Source organism: Natator depressus, chromosome 14 (genome assembly GCF_965152275.1).
Source record: "Natator depressus isolate rNatDep1 chromosome 14, rNatDep2.hap1, whole genome shotgun sequence".
NCBI lineage: Eukaryota > Metazoa > Chordata > Testudines > Cheloniidae > Natator > Natator depressus.
This window is the reverse complement of record NC_134247.1, coordinates 37,224,574-37,247,488: the sequence shown is the minus strand read 5'-3', so window position 1 is coordinate 37,247,488 and position 22,915 is coordinate 37,224,574. Positions and strand designations below refer to the sequence as shown.

General features: G+C 45.8%; 1 protein-coding gene across 1 annotated transcript; it reads left to right on the top strand.

Annotated features, from left to right (window-relative positions):
* Positions 1-11,564: 11,564 nt before the first annotated feature.
* Positions 11,565-12,521, top strand: LOC141998139 (olfactory receptor 14A16-like). Its single transcript, XM_074970781.1, has one exon. The coding sequence runs from the start codon at positions 11,565-11,567 to the stop codon at positions 12,519-12,521; it is 957 nt and encodes a 318-aa protein (XP_074826882.1).
* Positions 12,522-22,915: the final 10,394 nt, after the last annotated feature.

Genomic DNA, 22,915 nt, shown 5'->3' with positions numbered 1-22,915 from the left:
TGAAAAATTAGTCGGTTAATGGGAGAGTTTTATACTGAAGGAAGGAGAATGTTACCCAGGATGAATGGGTGAGGATTTGGTGGGCCAAGTCAGTGTATTTTGCATATATTCTTACACTACTGGTAAGAGGTCTAGTGTTTGAGCTTTCTTACCAGTCCAAATGAACAAATATTTCTGTCACTTGATTTTACGGCATTTCATATCTGGGAACTTGCAAGGAGTCTCCGGACTTGGAGCTGTGAGTCTTGCGAGGAACAGCACAAATTCAGCTCTTCTGTAAACTGGCAGGGCAATGTTAACTACATTAAGGTTGTGCCCTCTGACACCAGGGCTGGATTTGGCTCACTGAGTGTTACAACACTGGTAGTACCCCATTTCAATAGAGGGGGGAGTCGTTCTTCCACTCTTGCTGGCTTCTTTCAATAATTAGGGTTCTGGGACCTGATGTGTCAGTGACTTCAGACACCACACTGATGAATGGAGTAGAGTGAGAGATCATCATTGACAAAGGCTTGCATAGGGAAAGGATCCAGAGCCCCTGTCCTCGTTGTTAGTGTTAGGGGTATTCTGAAGTGAGGCTCCCACAATCACTCCATTTGAAGCTGTTCCACTCTGGATAAATAATTGTTAGTTTTTTCTGATTTCTTTATGGTGGCTTGTATGAAATGCACTGGGGATCTTTGTCCAGTTCCCAGAGGATGTCTCCCCATGACACTAATATCAACATTACTGGCAATAATTTGCACCCTTGTGGTCCATTACTAAGGAAGCATGCAGGGATATTGAGAAGGGAATCTCCTTTTATGTATGGAAAGGGTCCTTCCAGGGCAGTGTAGAGGCACATTTCCAGAGACTGTTGAGTGGGGGAAGATTGTACAGCTGCCACTTGGGCTTCTGTGTGCTCTCTTTTGTTCTACGACTGGAGGAGTGTTAACGGGACACTTCATCTTGAATAGTCCATTGGAATATGTGCTAACTACTTAGGCTAAACTATCTGTTCTACCTCATATTTAGCTGTGACACTGTGGCCTTGTCTACACTACACAGTTTTGTCGACAAAAGGAGGATTGGGCCGAAAGAAACCTGATGAGGTTCAACAAGGACAAGTGCAGAGTTCTGCACTTAGGAAGAAAGAATCCCATGCACCGCTTCAGCTTGGGGACCGACTGGCTAAGCAGCAGTTCTATAGAAAAGGACCTGGGGATTACAGTGGATGAGAAGCTGGATATGAGTCAGCAGGGTGCCCTTGTTGCCAAGAAGGCCAATGGCATATTGGGCTGTATTAGTAGGAGCATTGCCAACAGATGGAGGGAAGTGATTATTCCCCTCTATTCGGCACTGGTGAGGCCACACCTGGAGTATTGCATTCAGTTTTGGTCCCCCCACTATAGAATTATGTCAAGGTTCCTTCCCCACTCTGAACTCTAGGGTACAGATGTGGGGACCTGCATGAAAAACCCCCTAAGCTTATTCTTACCAGCTTAGGGTAAAAACTTCCGCAAGGTACAAACTGGTCCTTGAACCCTATGCTGCCACCACCAAGCATGTTAAACAAAGAACAGGGAAAGAGCCCACTTGGAGATGTCTTCCCCCCAAAATATCCCTGCAAGCCCTATACCCCCTTTCCTGGGGAAGGCTTGATAAAAATTCTCACCAATTTGTACAGATGAACACAGACCCAAACCCTTGGATCTTAAGAACAATGGAAAAACAATCAGGTTCTTAAAAGAAGACTTTTAATTAAAGAAAAAGTAAAAGAATCATCTCTGTAAAAATCAGGATGGTAAATACCTTACAGGGTAATCAGATTCAAAACACAGAGAATCCCTCTAGGCAAAACCTTAAGTTACAAAAAGACACAAAAACAGGAATATACATTCCATTCAGCACAGCATATTTTACCAGCCATTAAACAAAAGAAATCTAACACATTTCTAGCTAGATTACTTACTAACTTTTTACAGGAGTTCTGAGCTGCATTCCTGATCTGTTCCCGGCAAAAGCATCACACAGACAGACAGACCCTTTGTCTCCCCCCCTCCAGCTTTGAAAGTATCTTGCCTCCTCATTGGTGATTTTGGTCAGGTGCCAGCGAGGTTATCTTAGCTTCTTAACCCTTTACAAGTGAAAGGGTTTTGCCTCTGGCCAGGAGGGATTTTATAGCACTGTGGACAGAAAGGTGGTTACCCTTCCCATTATATTTATGACAGAAAGGATGTGAACAAACTGGAGAGAGTTCAGCAGAAGGCAACGGAAATGATTAGGGGGCTGGGGCACATGACTTACGAGGACAGGCTGAGGGATCTGGGGTTATTTAGTCTGCAGAAGAGAAGAGTGAGGGGGGATTTGATAGAAGCCTTCAACTACCTGAAGGGGAGTTCCAAAGAGGATGGAGCTGGGCTGTTCTCAGGGGTGGCAGATGACAGAACAAGGAGCAATGGTCTCAAGTTGCAGTGGGGGAAGTCTAGGTTGGATATTAGGAAACACTATTTCACTAGGAGGTTGGTGAAGCACCGGAATGGGTTATCTAGGGAGGTGGTGGAATCTCCATCCTTAGAGGTTTTTAAGGCCCAGCTTGACAAAGCCTTGGCTGAGATGATTTAATTGGGGATTGGTCCTGCTTTGAGCAGCGGGTTGGACTAGATGACCTCCTGAGGTCCCTTCCAACCCTGATATTCTATGATTCTAACCTGAACTATAACCGTAACAGTGCTGCTGCACCACTATAGTAACAGAGACAGTCCGTGCTCCAGGGAGCTCACAGGGAAAAGACAGGTCTACACTTAAAATGCTGCATCGGCGCAGCTGCGATGCTGTAGCACTTAATTGAAGATGCTCCTATGTGAGAGGCAGTAGCTATGTCAATGGGAGAAGCTCTCCCACCAACCTAGTGCTGTCTAAATTGGGGATTAGGTCGGTATAACTACATCGCTCAGGGGTGTGGATTTTTCACATCCCTAAGTGATGTATTTATACCAATATAGGACTGTAGTGTAGACCTGGCTTAAGAGAACTGGTGGATGTGTGCAGGGGTTGTGCATGGGTTGGGGTGCATTCTCAGAGCTGGGAGCATGGGGTGGGGGGGTGGGGTGCACTGGCAATGCTGGGGTGTAGCAGGGTTGGGTGGCACTGGCAGATCTGGGGGGTGCAGGGGACCGGGATACATTGGTAGAGCTGTAGGGTGCAGGGAGTTGGATGTGCACTGGCAGAGCTGGCGGTGCATGGGTTGGGTGCAGTGACTGAGTTGAAGGTGCAGGGGTTGGGGTGCACTGCCAGAGCAAAGGGGTGCTGTGCCTCCCTCATTTGATCCCCCACCTTTCCCCCCACCTACGAACCTTCCCCATTTATCCCCCCACCCATAACACTCTCCCCTTGCTGCAGTCCCAAACCCCTCTTCCCCCTTACCCCTACTCCTCTGCCCCCTAATTATCCCTCCCCTCTCAGGAAGCATGAACATGTCTAATTTGTCACCCAAAAGCTTTGATTACATTCCTCCCCTCGCAAAAAAAAAAAAAAAAAAAAATTGCCACCCAGGACTCAAACTATAACAACTTCCTGCCATTCAGCCCAAAACTACTCTTGTCTTAGGTGAGGGCTTTTGGTTAACTAATTGTTAGTTATGTTAATTGAAGGGTGAGTTCACAGCCATCAATCAATATGAGGTCTGTGATTGATCTAGTCATTAGTGCCTCGCAGTTTAACAGTATAAGGCAGCAGAAGGAAAATGGGAGTTATGGAGGGGCTTATAACTCTGGAAATCCTTAGCCAAATGACAACAAATTTGCAACTCTAATGACACGCCATGCCTGCCTGAGGCACACCAAATTTCAGAGCAATCCGAGTAACCATTCAGCTTTTAGTGCACTTACAAAAAATGAGCTTTAATGAGCTACAGAATGGAAAGGAAAGGAAACCCTCTAGCCCTCCTTCTGTACTGGCACAAGCACACAGTAAAATGTGCACATTTTCTTAAATTTCATTCTCAGTTTGAGTCCCCCAAAGATTTAGTGGGGGCCATGCACTACATTGGGTAAAACTCAACAGCTTGAGACCATTTTGACCAACATCACATCAATAGTTTGATCTCTAGCTCTAAGCAAAATGAACAAACCTAGAAACTTTTAACTGGGCTTATACCTCCACAACCCTTAGCTCAGGTGACCCAAATTTGGGGTCATTAACCCTACCCTGCACCCTCCTAAGGCACATTAAATGTCAAAGAACTTTGACTAAGCGTATCATTTTTTTAAAGAAAGGTGGAATTTTAAGCAGAAGTCCTGGCGCAATCTTCACTATAGGGGTGTTGCTGAGTAGTAATAATATTCATCAGTTCATTTACTGGCTGGGTACCCATCTCACAGGTTTCTATTAACAATGTTATTGGAATATTCCATGATCATTAAACTGGGATTGTGATGTCCAGCAATGAAAATCTCAGATAAAGGAATAAACAATACGCTAAACATCACGGCACATATATTCAATCCGAGTAACCTGGCCTAGTTCCATAGCACTCTGCCAATTTACATCAGCTGAGGAACTGGTCTAATTGACTTCAGTGGGGCTGGGGCTGATTTACACAACAGCTGTTTGGGGATCTGGACCCTTTGACTCCAAGGCAGCCAGAGGTGATTTACAAAAACTGGGGCTCTGACCCATCCACTCCAGTGGTGCTATACTGATTTGAACTAGCTGGGGATCTGAACCATTGATTCCAATAGATCTAGGGATGATTTATACCCACTGGGGATCTGGCCCTTTGTATTTCATTCTCTGACATGAATGTCTAGTGTGAATTTAACACTTTTAAACATTGCATCTGCAGCCAAAGGAGCCTTTTATTTTAGTGTTGTCTGCAAAAAGGAAAAAAATGGAACTACTGAGAAAGAAAGAAAGAAAGAAAGAAAGAAAGAAAGAAAGAAAGAAAGAAAGAAAGAAAGAAAGAAAGAAAGAAAGAAAGAAAGAAAGCTGGGCCATTCATCCCAAGAGAAGTTGAAGATCAGATACAGAAAATCTCCACAACACAGAATTCCTCCAGAGTTCTGTCCCAAGTGGTAAAGAATCACTCTGTCACCCCTACAAATTACCCTTGTAACTAATCTCAATGGATAAAGTACTAGGAAAGAGCAGACTGATTATGAACTTTTGACTCTTCTTTGGTTCAGTTTCACAGGCAAAGAATATGGACTGGAAACTGCATCATGGGCCAGATTCCCTGATGGTGTAAATGGATGTAGCTCCATGGAAGTAAATGAATCAGATCCCAACTGGTGTAAACAGCCCTTGCTACTCTGAAGTCAATGGAACTTTACACCATCAATTTACACCAGCTCAGGACCTGGTCCTTAGTTTTTAGTGTTTTCCTCTGGGTACCTCTTAGTGACCAACTTCAAGGAGCCAGGACAGCCTGAACTGTGGGTTCCTCTGGTGGCTGCATCCCAAGAGCTGCTGGTGCAATGCAGGAGAAAAACATCTCTGCTCACTCAGAGGTAATTATGTGGAGTTAATGAAGGAACAGGCCGTTCCAGGCCAGCTGAGACTCTGGTGCCACTAGGCTCTTAGATATTGTAGGTCACATGTCTGTGCTACAAATTTATATTTTATTTTGCCATCCTGTGGGGACCCCCTTTGTGACTCAGCCCTTCCTTGTTTTTAGCCAAGGGTCCTTCCAGGGACGTTGCCATCGTGTGAGATCCAGGGCAGGTACTGTTCCCACTCTGTGGGGTTAGGATCAGCTAGTGCAGGTTGTCAGGGTGGTTTGATCCAGAGGTGAGAGCAGACCTGGGCTCACAGCCCTAGAGACTGGAGTCAGCTATTTAGCCCCAGAACATGAACATCCTGGGTGTGACCGTATCTGAAGCTTGCACAAGCAGCATCAGCTCTAGAGCTGGGAGGGGCTTTCGGAAAGAGAGAGAACCAAACAATCCTGGCAGTGGATGCATAGATAGATAGATAGATAGATTAGATAGATAGATAATGACCAATGATTCCTAACACTGCAAGATCAAATGCACTGCAAATTGGGATAAAGAAGAAAGGCAAGAGCATATTTGGATAAGGACTGGCTAACCTAGTGAGGAGGGCTTTAAACTAGGTTCAACGGGGGCAGGTGACCAAAGCCCACAGGTAAGTCAAAAACATGGAGACCTGGGAGAAGTGTCGGAATCTGGGGGAAGCATGGGCTGCTATAGCAGAAATAAGGGAGAGACAAGACATAACTGGCGGGGGGGGAATCAAATCAGTATCTTAGATCTGTGTACTAATGTGAGAAATATGGGGAATAAGCAGGAAGAACTCAAAATGCTAGTAAATAAACACAACTATGACATAGTTGACATCATGGAGACTTGGTGGGATAATACACATGACTGGAATATTGGTATAGAAGGGTACAGTTGGTCAGGAAGGACAGGCAGGGGAAAACGGAGGAGGTGTTGCCTTGTATATTAAAAATGTATACACTTGAACTGAAGTTGAGATGGAAATAAGAGACAGACTTGTTGAAAGTCTCTGGGTAAGGATAAAAGGGGTAAAAAACAAGGGCAATGTCATGGTAGGGGTCTACTACAGACCACCTAACCAGGTAGAAGAGGTGGATGAAGCTTTTTTTAAACAACAAACAAAATCATCCAAAGCACAGGACTTGGTGGTGATGGGGGACTTCAGCTACTCAGACATCTGTTGGGAAAATAACACAGCAGAGCACAGATTATCCAACAAGTTCTTGGAATGCATTGGAGACAATTTTTTATTTCAGAAGGTGGAGAAAGCTACTAGGGGAGAGGCTGTTCTAGATTTGATTTTGACAAATAGGGAGGAACTGGTTGAGAATTTGAAAGTGGAAGGTGTCTTGGGTGAAAGTGATCATGAAATGGTAGAGTTTATGATTCTAAGCAATGGTAGGAGGAAAAACAGTGTTGTACTTAAAGTACCGCACAGGATCTTTTCAGGGGGAATAAGGCAAAGCACCACATTTATTGGTAATACCTGTATTAATCAATACTCTATCATGTGCATGTGGTATATATTACACTCATGCACTCACATACACACACAAGCACACTCCATCTTGTTGTTGTTACCAACTAGTTGCTCCCCTTAACTTCACTGGCCAGGTGAATTAGATGTGGGAGGGGTGGAGCAGGGCTTCTGTCGATCCGGATCGATGCTCCGATGTTGACTTGGGGTCCTCTGCAAGACACCTCATAGTTATAGCAGCTTCCCTGTCATGCAAATCTATGCCAAATACGAAATCTGTGTCTGTGTCCATTGGTCCTTTGTGCTGCTTCCTTCTGGGTGTTGTCTTAATGCTGCCATATTTATTTTCAAAGAGGGTATTTTCAAAAGAAGGTGATCACTTCTAACTCCCAAGGCTGTCAATATGTCTGATCTTCTTTAGTGAGCCCACTTGACAAGTTTTATTGTTCTTGGGTCTGGCTTCCATCTCCTCTCCAACTGTTGCAGCTGTCTGAAGGTGCTTGCCTTCCACGCCTTACCCATTCACACCTCATTCATTCAACAGGTCAATTGATTAACGGGAGGGCGGGAGGGAGAGATCTTATTCTACTTCTAGAAAAAAGACATTTTTAACATTATACCAAGGCTCAATACAAAGTTTTCTATATAAGGATCTGATACAAAGTTGTAGGAAAATAGAGGCATAATACAAAGTCATATGAAAGTTATGTGAAGATGCTTAATGCAGAGATTTATCTACAACAGCACAATAAAGACAATGGATTTCAGGAAGGCAGACTTTTTAGCAAACTCAGGGAGTTGGTAGGTAAAATCCCATGGGAAGCAAGTCTAAGGGGAAAAATAATAGAAGACAGTTGGCAGTTTTTCAAAGAGACATTATTAAGGGCACAAGAGCAAACTATCCCATTGTGTACGAAAGATAAGAAGTATGGCAAGAGACTACCCTGGCTTAACCAGGAGATCTTCAATGATCTAAAACTCAAAAAAGAGTCCTACAAAAAGTGAAAACTAGGTCAAATCACAAAGGATGAATATGAACAAATATCACAAGTGTGTAGGGACAAAATTAGAAAGGTCAAGGCACAAAACGAGATCAAACTAGCTGGGGATATAAAGGGTAAAAAGAAAACATTCTACAAATACATTAGAAGCAAGAGGAAGACTAAGGACTGGGTAGGCCCATTACTCAATGAGGGGGGAAAAACAATAACAGAAAATGTGGAAATGGAGGAGGTGTTCAATGACTTCTTTGTTTCAGTTTTCACCAAGAAGGTTGGTAGCGATTGGACGTCTAACATAGTGAATGCAGTGAAAATGAGGTAGGATCAGAGGCTAAGATAGGGAAAGAACAAGTTAAAAATTACTTAGACATGTTAGATGTCTTCAAGTGACCAGGGCCTGATGAAATGCATCCTAGAATACTCAAGGAGCTGACTGAGGAGATATCTGAGCCATTAGTGATTATCTTTGAAAAGTCATGGAAGATGGGAGAGATTCCAGAAGACTGGAAAAGGGCAAATATAGTGCCCATCTATAAAAAGGGAAATAAGGATAATCCAGGGAATTACAGACCAGTCAGCTTAACTTTTGTACCCAGAAAGATAAAGGAGCAAATAATTAAGCGATCAATTTGCAAACATCTAGACAATAATGAGGTGATAAGTAACAGTCAGTATGGGTTTGTCATGAACAAATCCTGTCAAACAACCTGATAGCTTTCTTTGACAGGGTAAAAAGCCGTGTGGATAGGGAAGAATCGATAGATGTGGTATATCTTGACTTTAGTAAGGCTTTTAATACTGTCTCGCATGACCTTCTCATAAACAAACTAGGGAAATACAACCTAGATGGAGCTACTATAAGGTGGGTGCATAACTGGTTGGAAAACTGCTCCCAGAGATTAGTTATGAGTGGTTCAGTCATGCTGGAGGGGCGTAACGAGTGGGGTCCCACAGGGATCGGTTCTGGGTCTGGTTCTGTTCAATATCTTCATCAATGATTTAGATAATGGCATAGAGAGTACACTTATAAAGTTTGCAGATGATACCAAGCTGGGAAGGGTTGCAAGTGGATAGGGTTATAATTCAAAATTATCTGGACAAACTAGAGAAATGGTCTGAAGTAAATAGGATGAAATTCAATGAGGACAAATGCAAAGTTCTCCACTTAGGAAGGAACAATTAGTTGCACACATACACAATGGCAAATGACTGCCCAGGGAGGAGTACTGTGGAAAGGAATCTGGGAGTCATAGTGGATAACAAGCTAAATATGAGTCAAAAGTGCAACACTGTTACAAAAAAAGCAAATCTCATTCTGAGATGTTTTAGCAGGAGTGTTGTAAGCAAGACATGAGAAGTAATTCTTCTGCTCTACTCTGTGCTGATTAGGCCTCAACTGGAGTAGTGTGTCCAGTTCTGGGAGCCACATTTCAGGAAAGATGTGGACAAATTAGAGAAAGTCCAGAGAAAAGCAACAAAAATTATCAAAGGTCTAGAAAACATGACTTATGAGTGAAGATTGAAAAAAAAAATTGGTTCGTTTAGTCTGGAGAAGAGAAGACTGAGAGGGGACGTGATAACGGTTTTCAAGTACATAAAAGGTTGTTACAAGGAGGAGGGAGAGAAATTGTTCCTCTTAACCTCTGAGGATAGGACAAGAAGCAATGGTTTTAAATTGCAGCAAGGAAGGTTTAGGTTGGACATTAGGAAAAAACTTCCTAACTGTCAGAGTGGTTAAGCACTGGAATAAATTGCCTAGGGAGGTTGTGGTACCTCCTTCATTGGAGATTTTTAAGAGCAGGTTAGACAAACACCTGTCAGGGACAGTCTTGATCAGGGTGGGCAAACTACGGCCAGTGGGCCACATCTGGCCCGCGGGACCGTCCTGCCCAGCCCCTGAACTCACAGCCAGGGAGGCTAGCCCTGGCCCCTCCCCTGCTGTTCTCCCTCCGCCGCAGCCACACTGCTGTGCAGGCAGCGCTCTGGGCGGTGGGGCAGAGCACTCCTGCGGGGGTCCTGGGGGACAGTCAGGGGACAGTGGGCAGAGATTTGGGGGGGCCAGTCAGTGGCCGGGGAACGGGGTGGGGAGGGTTGGATAAGCGTGGGAGTCCCAGGGGACCTGTCAGGGGGCGGGGGTGTGGATAGGGGTCGGGTCAGTCAGGGGACAGGGAACGGGGGGGTTGGATAGGGGTTGGGGTGCTGGGGGGTTGGTTAGGGGCAGAGGGTCCCAGGGGGCAGTCAGGGGACAAAGAACAGTGGGGGTTGGATTGGGGGTGGGGTCCTGGGGGGGCGATTAGGGGTAGGGGTCTCGGGAGGGGGCGGTCAGGGAACAAGGAGCAGGGGGGGTTGGATGGGTCGGGGATTCTGAGGGGGGCAGTCAGGGGGCTGGAAGTGGGAGAGGGCGGATAGGGGCAGGGGCCAGGCTGTTTGAGGAGGCACAGCCTCCCCTACCCTGCCCTCCATACAGTTTTGCAACTACCATGTGGCCCTTGGGCCAAAAAGTTTGCCCACCTCTGGTCTAGATAATACTTAGTCCTGCCATGAGTGCAGGGGACTGGACTAGATGATCTCTCGAGGTCCCTTCCACTTCTATGATTCTATGAGTCTATGAAAGTAAGTTTTCTATTTCAATTAAATATGTTAGAGTATTAATGTACAGGGAAAATTTAATATCAGAAATATGAATTGTCATTAGAACTCTTTGAGACTTTAACTATCAAATTATGCAGACATCTAGAGATCAGATTTTTTTAAAAAAAATTCATCAGAAAAAATTGACTTTTCATTGAGGTTGTGAGAACCAAACAATTTCAGCCTAAATCTGGGCAAACTTTTTGGCCCAAAGGCCACATGGGGGTTGCAAAACTGTATGGAAGGCTGGGCAGGAGAGGCTGTGGTGGAGCCAAGAGTAGAACCCAAGTCTCCTGACTGCCACTGACCTACACAATACAGAGATAAAGTCACAGAGGGAAACAATACAACCTAGCAGTAACTGAGCGACGCTACTAGCCCATCATCGCCCAGAGATGGAAATGCAGCTACAATGTGGTGCCATAAATCAATGTGTAAACAGGCAGCAGGCCATCTGTGTGGTATTGGGGTGGAATCATCACAGACGAGCTGCCATGTGGGACTCCAGATGAGTCTACACCGCATTTCCCAGAAAAGTGGGAATCAGACTGTGTGGGCATTTTAGTTGGTGTCTGTAGCAATAGGGGCACAAGGTTGGCTAACATTCTTGGATTTGGGTTGTGTTTTGTTCCATCCTCCATACTGCATTTGATCAAGCCACATATTAGGCCAGATCCTCAGATGGAGTAAACTGACCCCAGCTACATTGACTTTAAGGGAGCGATGCCAATTTACACTCCTGTGATAACGCACCAGAGTTGTGCTCTGGTTGTGAGCAGTGAGGAGCCCTCACTACTCCAGTCAATAGAAGTGATGAATGCTGTGCACCTTTGACATTTACATAATGAGATATTATGGAGAGGGGAATGGGAGTCATTCCCTCTCTCACTATAATCCTGGCCATTGCCCTTGTCTTTCCCTCCACAGGCAGGACACGATGAACTAAGAAAGAAAATGTCCAACCAAACCAACATAACTGAGTTCCTTCTCCTGGGATTCTCTGACATTCGGGAGCTGCAGATTTTGCACTTTGTGGTGTTTCTAGTGCTTTACCTGGCAGTCCTGACAGGGAATCTTCTCATCATCATAGTCATAGCTCTTGACCACCACCTTCACAGCCCCATGTACTTCTTCCTGATGAATTTGTCCATCCTGGACCTCGGTACCATCTCTGTCACCATCCCCAAGTCCATGGCTAATTCCCTCATGAACACCAGGTCCATTTCCTATTCTGGATGTGTTGCCCAAGTCTTTTTCCTCGTCTTCTTTTCTGTAGCCAACTTCGCCTTACTCACCATCATGGCGTACGATCGATACGTCGCCATCTGCAAACCACTGCACTATGAGACTATAATGAACAGGAGAGCTTGTGTCCAAATGGCAGCCAGTGCCTGGATCAGTGTAACTGTCTATTCTTCACTGCACACCAGGAACACATTTGCAATCTCCTTCTGTGGAGGCAACATGGTGGATCAGTTCTTCTGTGAAATCCCTCAGCTACTCAAGCTCGCCTGCTCTGACACATACCTTGGTGAAGTTGAGGTACTCATCTTGAGTGCATGCTTAGGCTCAAGCTGTTTTGTTTTTTTAATTGTGTCATATACTCAGATCTTGCAAACAGTGCTGAGAATCCCCTCTGAGCAGGGTAGGCATAAAGCCCTATCCACCTGCCTCCCTCACCTCATTGTGGTCTCCTTGTTTGTTTCCACTGGCATCTTTGCATATCTGAAACCCAACTCCAGCTCTCCATCAGGTCTGGATCTCATGGTGGCTGTTCTTTATTCCGTGCTGCCGCCAGTGATGACTCCGATCATCTACAGCATGAGGAACAAGGAAATCAAAGCTTCCCTGAGGAAACTGACTGGGTGGAGATTATTCACAAAGAATAAAATGTCTATATTTCTCTTATGAACATGGTTTTATCTGTGTTTCTTTACAAACACAATCAATTGATGATACTCTGTTATTGTCCCCATAAGAATATGGTGTGTGATTTTTTATGCAAAATGCTGTATTTATAGTGGTAAATCCACACTTGCTCCACTAAATCAATGGAGTTATTATAGGTTTATATCAGTGTAAGTAAGTTACCCATTAACACGTCTCCAGTCATAGGGAAGGAGGCAGGGGGTGGGGTGGTTAGTGGATTACAGATTGTTGTAATAAGCCATAAATCCAGTGTCTCTATTCAGTCCATGATTTTTAGGACCTAGCAAAGTTATGAATTTAAGCTCCCAGGCTCATCCCTTGAAGGTGTTGTGCAAGTTTCCTCTGGGAGAAGGACTGAGAGATCAGATATAGAATGATCACTTTATGAAAAGTGTTCACCCATAGGCAATAGGGTGTTTTTGTCTGTTATCATTTTCCTGTGTGAGTTCTTTCGAGAGCGTAGTGATTGTCTGGTTTCACCCACATAATTGTTATTGAGGCATTTAGTGCACTGGATGAGGCATACCACATGTTGTGATAGGCATGTGTAGGACCCATGGATCTTGACAGGTGTTTTGTGGGGGGTGCTGATCATCACAGCAGTGGAGATATGTCTGCAGGTTTTGTATCTGTTGTTCTGGTAAGGTATGGTGTTGCTTTGAGTTGGTGTGTCCTGGTCTCTGAGGAGCTTGCTTCTGAGGATGAGCTTGGAGAGGTTGGAAGGCTGTTTGAAGGCCAGAACAGGGAGTTCTGGAAGTATTGCTTTCAGGACGTGGTCCCTATTGAGTATGGTTTGTAACTGTTTGATGATACCCTGTGTCGTCAAAAGGCCAATTCACCTTGAATGGTCCCTTGAAATATGTGTTAACTACTTACACTAAACAATCTGTTCCAATTTTTATTTAGCTGTAACACCCTGAGTACATTTCCTAGATCTGAAGAAGAGCGCTGTGTAAACTCAAAAGCTTGTCTCTCTCACCAACAGAAGTTGAGGAATAAAAGATCTTACCTCATTCACCTTGTCTCTCTAGTATCCTGGGACCAACATGGCTAAAACACCACTGCATAAATCAATGTTGTGTCATTCTTGATGTTGTTGAAAGGCTTATTTAAGAGGAAGGTTTTGCAATGTTTCCTAAAGACAATCAGACTCTGGATAACAAGGCCAAATTTTGATCCCCATTGAAGTAACTGGAATTTAGCCACTCACTTCAAAGGAATCATGATTTGGTCAATGGTCTGTACACACAAGGATCCAAGTGGGGCTAAAGGCAGCCTGGAGAAAGTGAATGCAAGAGACATGTAAGGGTAAGATTCCCATCTCATCTAAACCAGAGCTAATGCAGAGTAGCTCAGTTTGCATCACCAGTTTACTACTGACAAGTTCTTGGACCAAAGACATGGGACTAAGTTCAGTAGTAACATAAACACTGGTGCAAGTTATTTGGCTGGGGTAGTTTTGTTATAATTTCGTGTAAATGGAAAAATGCCATCATATGCTGTCATAAAAATAAAGGGAAGGGTAACCACCTTTCTGTATACAGTGCTATAAAATCCCTCCTGGCCAGAGGCAAAACCCTTTCACCTGTAAAGGGCTAAGAAGCTAGGATAACCTCGCTGGCACCTGACCAAAATGACCAATGAGAAGACAAGATACTTTTAAAGCTGGAGGGGGGGAGGAACGAAGGGTCTGTCTGTCTGTTTGATGCTTTTGCCAGGAACAGATCAGGAATGCAGCTCAGAAACTCTGTAAAGTTAGTAAGTAATCTAGCTAGAAATGCATTAGATTTCCTTTTGTTAAATGGCGGGTAAAATAGCTGTGCTGAATGGAATGTATATTCCTGTTTTTGTGTCTTTTTATAACTTAAGGTTTTGCCTAGAGGGATTCTCTATGTTTTGAATCTGATTACCCTGTAAGGTATTTACCATCCTGATTTTACAGAGGTGATTCTTTTATCTTTTCTTTAATTAAAAGTCTTCTTTTAAGAACCTGATTGATTTTTCATTGTTCTTAAGATCCAAGGGTTTGGGTCTGTGTTCACCTGTACAAATTGGTGAGGATTTTTATCAAGCCTTCCCCAGGAAAGGGGGTGTAGGGCTTGGGGGGACATTTTGGGGGAAGACGTCTCCAAGTGGGCTCTTTCCCTGTTCTTTGTTTAATACGCTTGGTGGTGGCAGCATAGGGTTCAAGGACAAGGCAAAGTTTGTACCTTGGGGAAGTTTTTAACCTAAGCTGGTAAGAAAAAGCTGAGGGGGTTTTTCATGCAGGTCCCCACATCTGTACCCAAGAGTTCAGAGTCGGGAAGGAACCTTGACACATGCACTGATCTGGTATTCCATATGCCATCCAGTGTAAATCTAGTCACCTCCAAACTGAGAAAGGATCTCAGAAGTTGGCCTTTTATTACTATTAGAATACTATCTTTGTGCGTGGTTGTGTACACTACACATACGATAGACAAAGGCAGAGTCTGAGATTAGATAGGCAGAGAGAGAGGACCATTCTTTGTCCTAACACGCAACCTAATTGTGTCATAATGATAGATTTCTCTTTGATTGTGAACTGTTAGATAGATAGATAGATAGATAATGAATAATTTATGGCAATTATTGTGACTCATTTCCTATTCAAGACTATGCCCAGATCATGATTTTCTTATAAAGATTAATTATTAAACATTTACCAAAGAATTTCTCTGACAATATCTTACTCCACAGCTCATCTACACAGTTCATCCTAAGTACTCAGCATTTGAACTTTGAGCTGTTTCGACTGGATATATTTTTAACATGCTCTGTTTCCCTTCCCTGAGTGGATCAGTTGAACTGTCACACACAGGTTTCTTAAAAAGGAAGGGGCCAGTCCTCAGCTGGAGTAAATTGTTATATCTCCATTGAAGTCAACAAAGCTCTGAGAATTTACACAACCTCAGGATCTGTTCTAAACACACATGGTTGTGAATTTGAAACTCCCCTCCACTGAATATTCTGCACTAAGGCCCTGATCCAGCAAACCACTTCAGGACGTGCTTAATTTAAACACGGTAGTCCCATTGAAAACTGGAAGTTAATCTCATGCTTAAGTGTTTTGTTGGATTAGGGATAGGGCCAACTGGTCTCAGACTTGCCACTGCTTCAGTTTCTCCCCTTCCCCAATTAAACAAACTGCTACAATTGGTGCATTTAAATTTCTCTCTGCTTCTGGTGTCTGGTTATTGACATAAAATAAAAGTTTATCTCAAAGCCAGTCTCTCAAGGCTGTCTTCTCCAGGCTCACTAGGCCATTACACCCATCCTGGACTCCTAATTCCCTCTGTGGGTTTTGTTCCTGCCCTGCAGTGCAGGTCACTCCAGCCAGTCCTCCCCTCTGGCTGCTATGGAGAGCTTCTTCCCAAGTCCTCTCTGACCCTGGGTCCCCTCTGGATCCCCTGCAGGAGACTCCCTGTGCCCTCTTCTAGTCTTTACCCTTGGATCAGGGCATCAGGTCCAGCTCTCTCTGCTCATCAGATCTCTCTGAGCAGTGGCGCTCTGCCAGACCTATTCCAGACTCTGAGCTTCTCCAGACAGACCTCCCCTGGGTCTGTCCTACTCACTGGTGCCCCTTGCTCTGATGGATCAGGCTCACTCCCATGATGCCTGGTCACCTGACCCGCCCACAGCCCCAAAATCAAGCCCATCATCTGGGACTGAATAACAGGGCACAGGTGTGGATGAGACCATCTCCCCTTAAAGGGCCAGTCCAACCTAAGACACTGGGATTTTCAACTGGGCCTAAGGTATTTAGGCATCCAACTCCTATTGACTTTCAGTGGGAGTTCTGCACATTAATCCCTGAGGCCCCTTTGAAAATCCCATCTCATTGCTTAAATGTCATTGATTCCATCAACTTTCCTGTCTGCATTGCCAGAATATTCACACAGGGGTCATGAACTCAGCTGAATCAAATTCTCTGAAAAAGTAACATTACGAGTCACCCAGGGATGACTTTGCTGTATTCAGTCAGTTCTTCCAATGATACAGGGTGGAGCTCACTCCAGCTTCTGGCAGAGACAATAACAGGGAGGTCACGTATCGAGCTAGATGGAAATTTTCCAGTGAAACAGAGTTTTGTCCAAAAATGCTGATTCATAGAACTCAAAGAGTCATAGAACTCAGGAACTTTGGGGTTCCATGAACTTTCAGTGAAGCAAAAGCAGGTTGGCCATGGAGCAGTGCCTGCCTGCCAAGCTGGGGAGCCCGTTCTCTCAGGGTCCATGGCTTCAGGGCAGTGCTTCCAGGCTCCCCACCACAGAGTTGGGAGACTGAAAGCCCTGGGATTCCTGTCTCTAAGTGTGGCTCAGAAGCAGGGAGCCTGGGAATGCTGAGGACCTGTCTCGAGCCAGGGCTCTCAGGGCTTCCAAGCTCCCTACCCTGGACCTGGGAGCCTGTAATTCCTGGGATGGGCTCCCAGGTCAGTGGCTCTAGGGCTTCCTCGCCTTGTGGGCTGCAAGTGGGATTCTGGGACCTGGTGTATCAGTTGCGTTAGACACCCCACTGATGCATGGAGCAGAGAGGGATCAACACTGACAAGGGTGTGCACTGAGAAAGGATGTAGTGCCAATGTCCACATCATCAGTGCTATGGGGTATTATCAGGAGGGGATCCCTGTCAATAAATAATTACACAGGCATTGGAGCAGGGGACTGAACCTTGGGTCTGCCACCTCCCAGGGGAGTGCTCTAACTACCAGGCTAGAGAGTCATTCTCGTGCTTGCTTTCTCTCTGTCCCAGTGACTCTTTACCTCTTTATCCAAAGTGGAACAGCTTTAACAGGACAGATTGAGGGCGCCCCATATCAGAATATCCTACAGCCCAGTGGTTAGAGCACTCACCTGAGAGGTAGCAGATCCCTCTTCAAATCCCTTTTCCTCATCAGGCAGAGGAGGGATTTGAACCAGGGATCTCCCATATCCCAGGTGAGTACCCTAACCACTGGTCTGACAGTTATGAGGGAGGGGTTCCTCCTCGTTGCAAAAAAATACCATATATGCCTGACCCTAGGAGAGGGTTCCCACTTGTGGATCACAAGCCAAGATGGACGCCTCCTGCCTGCCTGGACTGAGGCACCTTACACTGCAACAGGGGCACAGGTTAGCCCACACCCTTCTGGTTGGCATCTCACATTGGCTAACTTAGGTGCCTCTGGGCCCCGCATGCTGGCTTGTGTGGATCCCGTTGCTAGGCACCTGTTTCTCCCCATTCACTGAATAGGGAGCCTGGGCCACTAACTGAGGCTTTGTCAATGCCAGTGATTTTAGAACATGGAAGGGCCAGATTTTTAAAGGTATGTAGGTGCCTGGTGGGATTTTCAAAAGCAGGAGTTTGGGGGCTGAGACAGATCAATTTGTTCACACAGCTCAATTTGCTTCCCAGTTGGGTATAAGTTAAAGGTTATTCCATTTGCTGGATATCTGACAGTCCATGGTAGCTGAGCACCTTTGAAAATTAAGCCCCTTTGAAAATGCCAGCTGAAGGCTTTGAGAAGTAGAAATTTACCCAGCCTCAAAATTTACAGTTGGCCACTCTTTCATCATTGGCCAAACAAAAACAACAGAAACAACCAGGCCTGAGCTTTGGAGTGTTCAACGCCCAGCCTTGCATTCATTGCTGCCTGCACAGGGATCATTCACCCCCTAGGCCACTAGTGGCAATGTTTTGGCACAAGCATCTAAGCGTACGTCTACACTACGAAATTAGGTTGAATTTATAGAAGTCGGTTTTGTAGAAAGCGTTTTTATACAGTCAATTGTGTGTGTCCCCACACAAATGCTCTAAGTGCCTGTAGTCAGCGGAGTGCGTCCACAGTACCGAGGCAACCGTCGACTTCCGGAGCGTTGCACTGTGGATAGCTATCCCACAGTTCCCGCAGTCTCTGCTGCCCATTTGAATTCTGGGTAGAAATCCCAGTGCCTGATGGGGCTAAAACATTGTCGCGGGTGGTTCTGGGTACATATTGTCAGGCCCCCCTTCCCTCCCTCCCTCCGTGAAAGCAAGGGCAGACAATCGTTTTGCGCCTCTTTTCTTGAGTTACCTGTGCAGACGCCATACCATGGCAAGCATGGAGCCCGCTCAGGTAACCATCACCGTATGTCTCCTGGGTGCTGGCAGACGTGGTACAGCATTGCTACACAGCAGCAGCTTATTGCCTTTTGGCAGCAGACAGTGCAGTATGACTGGTAGCCGTCGTTGACGTAGTCCTGGGTGCTCTTTTAACCGACCTCGATGAGGTCAGGGGCACCTGGGCAAACGTGGGAGTGACTCAGCCAGGTCGTTTCCCTTTTAAGTTTCGTCTCATGGCGATTGAGTCCTACCAGCAGTGCACTGTCTTTTAATCAGCAGCCAGCAGAAGACGACGGCCAGCAGTCATACTGCACTGTCTTCTGCCGAGCACCCAGGAGATGATGATGGCTAGCGGTCATACTGCACAGTCTGCTGCCAGCAAGATGTATTAAGATAGATGAAGGGGCTCAAAACAAGAAATAGACCAGATTTGTTTTGTATTCATTTTCTCCTCCCTCCCTCCTTCTCTCTGTGAAATCAACAGACTGCTAAACCCAGTTTTGAGTTCTATCCTTGAGGTTTTGAGTTCTGTCCTTGAGGGGGCCATTCAGTTTCTCGCAAAGCCACCCCCTTTGTTGATTTTAATTCCCTGTAAGCCAACCCTGTAAGCCATGTCATCAGTCGCCCCCTCCCTCCGTCAGGGCAACGGCAGACAATCGTTCCGCGCCTTTTTTCTGTGCAGACGCCATACCACGGCAAGCATGGAGCCCGCTCAGCTCACTTTGGCAATTAGGAGCACATTAAACACCACACGCATTATCCAGCAGTATATGCAGCACCAGAACCTGGCAAAGCGAAACCAGGCGAGGAGGCGACATCAGCGCGGTGACGAGAGTCATGAGGACATGGACACAGACTTCTCTCAAAGCACGGGCCGTGGCAGCGTGGGCAAAACTTTAAAACTTATTGAATGCCAGCCTTCTGTTGCTTGGGCAATCCTCTGGGGTGGAGTGGCTGGGTGGCCGGAGGCCCCCCCACCGCATTCTTGGGCATCTGGGTGAGGAGGCTGTGAAACTTGGGGAGAAGGGCAGTTGGTTACACAGGGGCTGTAGCGGCGGTCTGTGCTCCTCTGCCTTTCCTGCAGCTCAACCATATGCTGGAGCATATTAGTTTGATCCTCCAGCAGCCTCAGCATTGAATCCTGCCTCCTCTCATCATGCTACCACCACCTTTCAGCTTCAGACCTCTCTTCAGCCCACCACTTACTCTCTTCAGCCCGCTACCTCTCCTCCCGGTCATTTTATGCTTTCCTGCACTCTGACATTGTCTGCCTCCACGCACTCGTCTGTGCTCTGTCAGTGTGGGAGGACAGCATGAGCTCAGAGAACATTTCATCGCGAGTGCGTTTTTTTCACCTTCTAATCTTCGCTAGCCTCTGGGAAGAAGAAGATCCTGTGATCCTTGAAACACATGCAGCTGGTGGAGAAAAAAAAAGGGACAGTGGTATTTAAAAAGACACATTTTATAGAACAATGGGTACACTCTTTCACGGTAAACCTTGCTGTTAACATTACATACATAGCACATGTGCTTTCATTCCAAAGTCGCATTTTACCTCCCGACACTGCATGGCTAGCCCCTCCCCGTCCCCGTGGCTAACAGTGGGGAACATTTCTGTTCAGCTACAGGCAACCAGGAAGGGACTTTATTCCCAGACCAGAAAATAACTGTTGGGGGATGTTGAAATGCCTATAGTTATCCTTGGGGACCCAGCCTATCCCTTAATGCCATGGCTCATGAAGCCGTACACAGGCAGCCTGGACAGTAGTCAGGAGCTGTTCAACTACAGGCTGAGCAAGTGCAGAATGGTGGTAGAATGTGCATTTGGATGTTTAAAGGCGCGCTGGCGCAGTTTACTGACTCGCTTAGACCTCAGTGAAACCAATATTCCCACTGTTATTACTGCTTGCTGTGTGCTCCTCAATATCTGTGAGAGTAAGGGGGAGACATTTATGGCGGGGTGGGAGGTTGAGGCAAATCCCCTGGCTGCTGGTTACGCACAGCCAGACACCAGGGCAGTTAGAAGAGCACAGGAGGGCGCGGTGCACATCAGAGAAGCTTTGAAAACCAGTTTCATGACTGGCCAGGCTACGGTGTGAAACTTCTGTTTGTTTCTCCTTGATGAAACCCCCTGCCCCTTCGTTCACTCTACTTCCCTGTAAGCTAACCACCCACCCCTCCTCCCTTCGATCATCGCTTGCAGAGGCAATAAAGTCATTGTTGCTTCACATTCATGCATTCTTTATTCATTCATCACACAAATAGGGGGATGACTACCAAGGTAGCCCAGGAGGGGTGGTGGAGGAGGGAAGGAAAATGCCACACAGCACTTTAAAAGTTTAAAACTTTAAAATTTATTGAATGCCAGCCTTCTGTTTTTTGGGCAATCCTCTGTGGTGGAGTGGCTGGTTGGCTGGAGGCCCCCCCATCACATTCTTGGGCGTCTGGGTGTGGAGGCTGTGGAACTTGGGGAGGAGGGTGGTTGGTTACACAGGGGCTGTAGCGGCAGTCTGTGCTCCAGCTGCCTTTGCTGCAGCTCAACCATACACTGGAGCATATTGGTTTCATCCTCCAGCAGCCTCAGCATTGAATCCTGCCTCCTCTCATCACGCTGCCACCACATTTGAGTTTCAGCCCTGTCTTCAGCCCGCCACTTACTCTCTTCAGCCTGCCACTTACTCTCTTCAGCCCGCCACCTCTCCTCCTGGTCATTTTGTGCTTTTCTGCACTCTGACATTATTTGCCTCCATGTATTTGTCTGTGCTCTGTCAGTGTCGGAGGACAGCATGAGCTCAGAGAACATTTCATCACGAGTGCGTTTTTTTTTCTTTCTAATCTTCACTAGCCTCTGGGAAGGAGAAGATCCTGTGAACATTGAAACACATTCAGCTGGTGGAGAAAAGAAAGGGACAGCGGTATTTAAAAAGACACATTTTATAAAACAATGGCTACACTCTTTCAGGGTAAATCTTGCTGTTAACATTACATACATGGCACATGTGCTTTTGTTACAAGGTCGCATTTTGCCTCCCCCCACCATGTGGCTATCCCCTCAACCCTCCCCCCTCCCAGTGGCTAACAGCGGGGAACATTTCTGTTCAGCCACAGGCAAACAGTCCAGCAGGAACGGGCACCTCTGAGTGTCCCCTGAAGAAAAGCACCCTATTTCAACCAGGTGACCATGAATGATATCTCACTCTCCTGAGGATAACACAGAGAGATAAAGAACAGATGTTGTTTGAACGCCAGCAAACATACACTGCAATGCTTTGTTGTGATCTCCTATTCTAGCATCAGATCCTCCGCCCCACGCTGCTGCCAGCTAAACACCAATGCTCTTGACAGGGATACAGAAGATAGACACAGTAAGACACAGCCACTCCCCACATGAGCTCTCAGTGCAACTAGACAAGGCAGGGAAAGGGAGAGTGGAATTATTAGAGATGAGCTGGTGCTCAGTGCACTGGGCGTGTCCGTGTCATGTTTCCATGGGGCAAGGGAATCACACGGTGTTGGTGTTGCACTTCACACTGGGAACACATTTGCGTTAACCTTCTGTGGAGGCAACATGGTGGATCAGTTCTTCTGTGAAATCCCCCAGCTACTCAAGCTCGCTTGCTCTGACTCATATCTCAATGAATTTGGGGTTATTTCCTTTTTTGCATGTTTAACTATCAGCTGCTTTGTTTTAATAGTTGTGTCATATGTTCAGATCTTCACCACGGTGCTGAAAATCCCCTCTGAGCGGGGCTGGCATAAAGCCATCTCCACCTGCCTCCCTCACGTCATTGTGGTCTCCTTGTTTGTTTGCACTTGCCTCTTTGCCTACGTGAAGCCACCCTCCAGATGTCTATCAGGTCTGGATCTTGTGGTGGGTGTGCTCTATTCTGTGGTGCCACCAATCATGAATCCAATCATCTACAGCATGAGGAACAAGGGAATTAAAGGTGCTCTGAGGAAACTGACTCGGTGAACATTATTAACCAAGAATAAAATTTCCAGATTTCTCCCATTACCATGGCTTCATTCTGTGTGTCTTTACAGATAGAATCAACTGAAGACAGTATTGTCTCCACAGGAATGTGATGTGCAATCTCTTTATGTAAAATGCTGTATTCAGAGTGGTAATGATCCAAACTAAGTTAACTAAAGTTAATGGAGTTACTTTGGGCTTACATCAGTTAAATTAGTTAAGAATCTCTCTATCTCTCTATCTCTCTATCTATTGCAACAAACGAAAACAAAACTTTAGTTAACACAGAGTTAAGGTTGTCCCC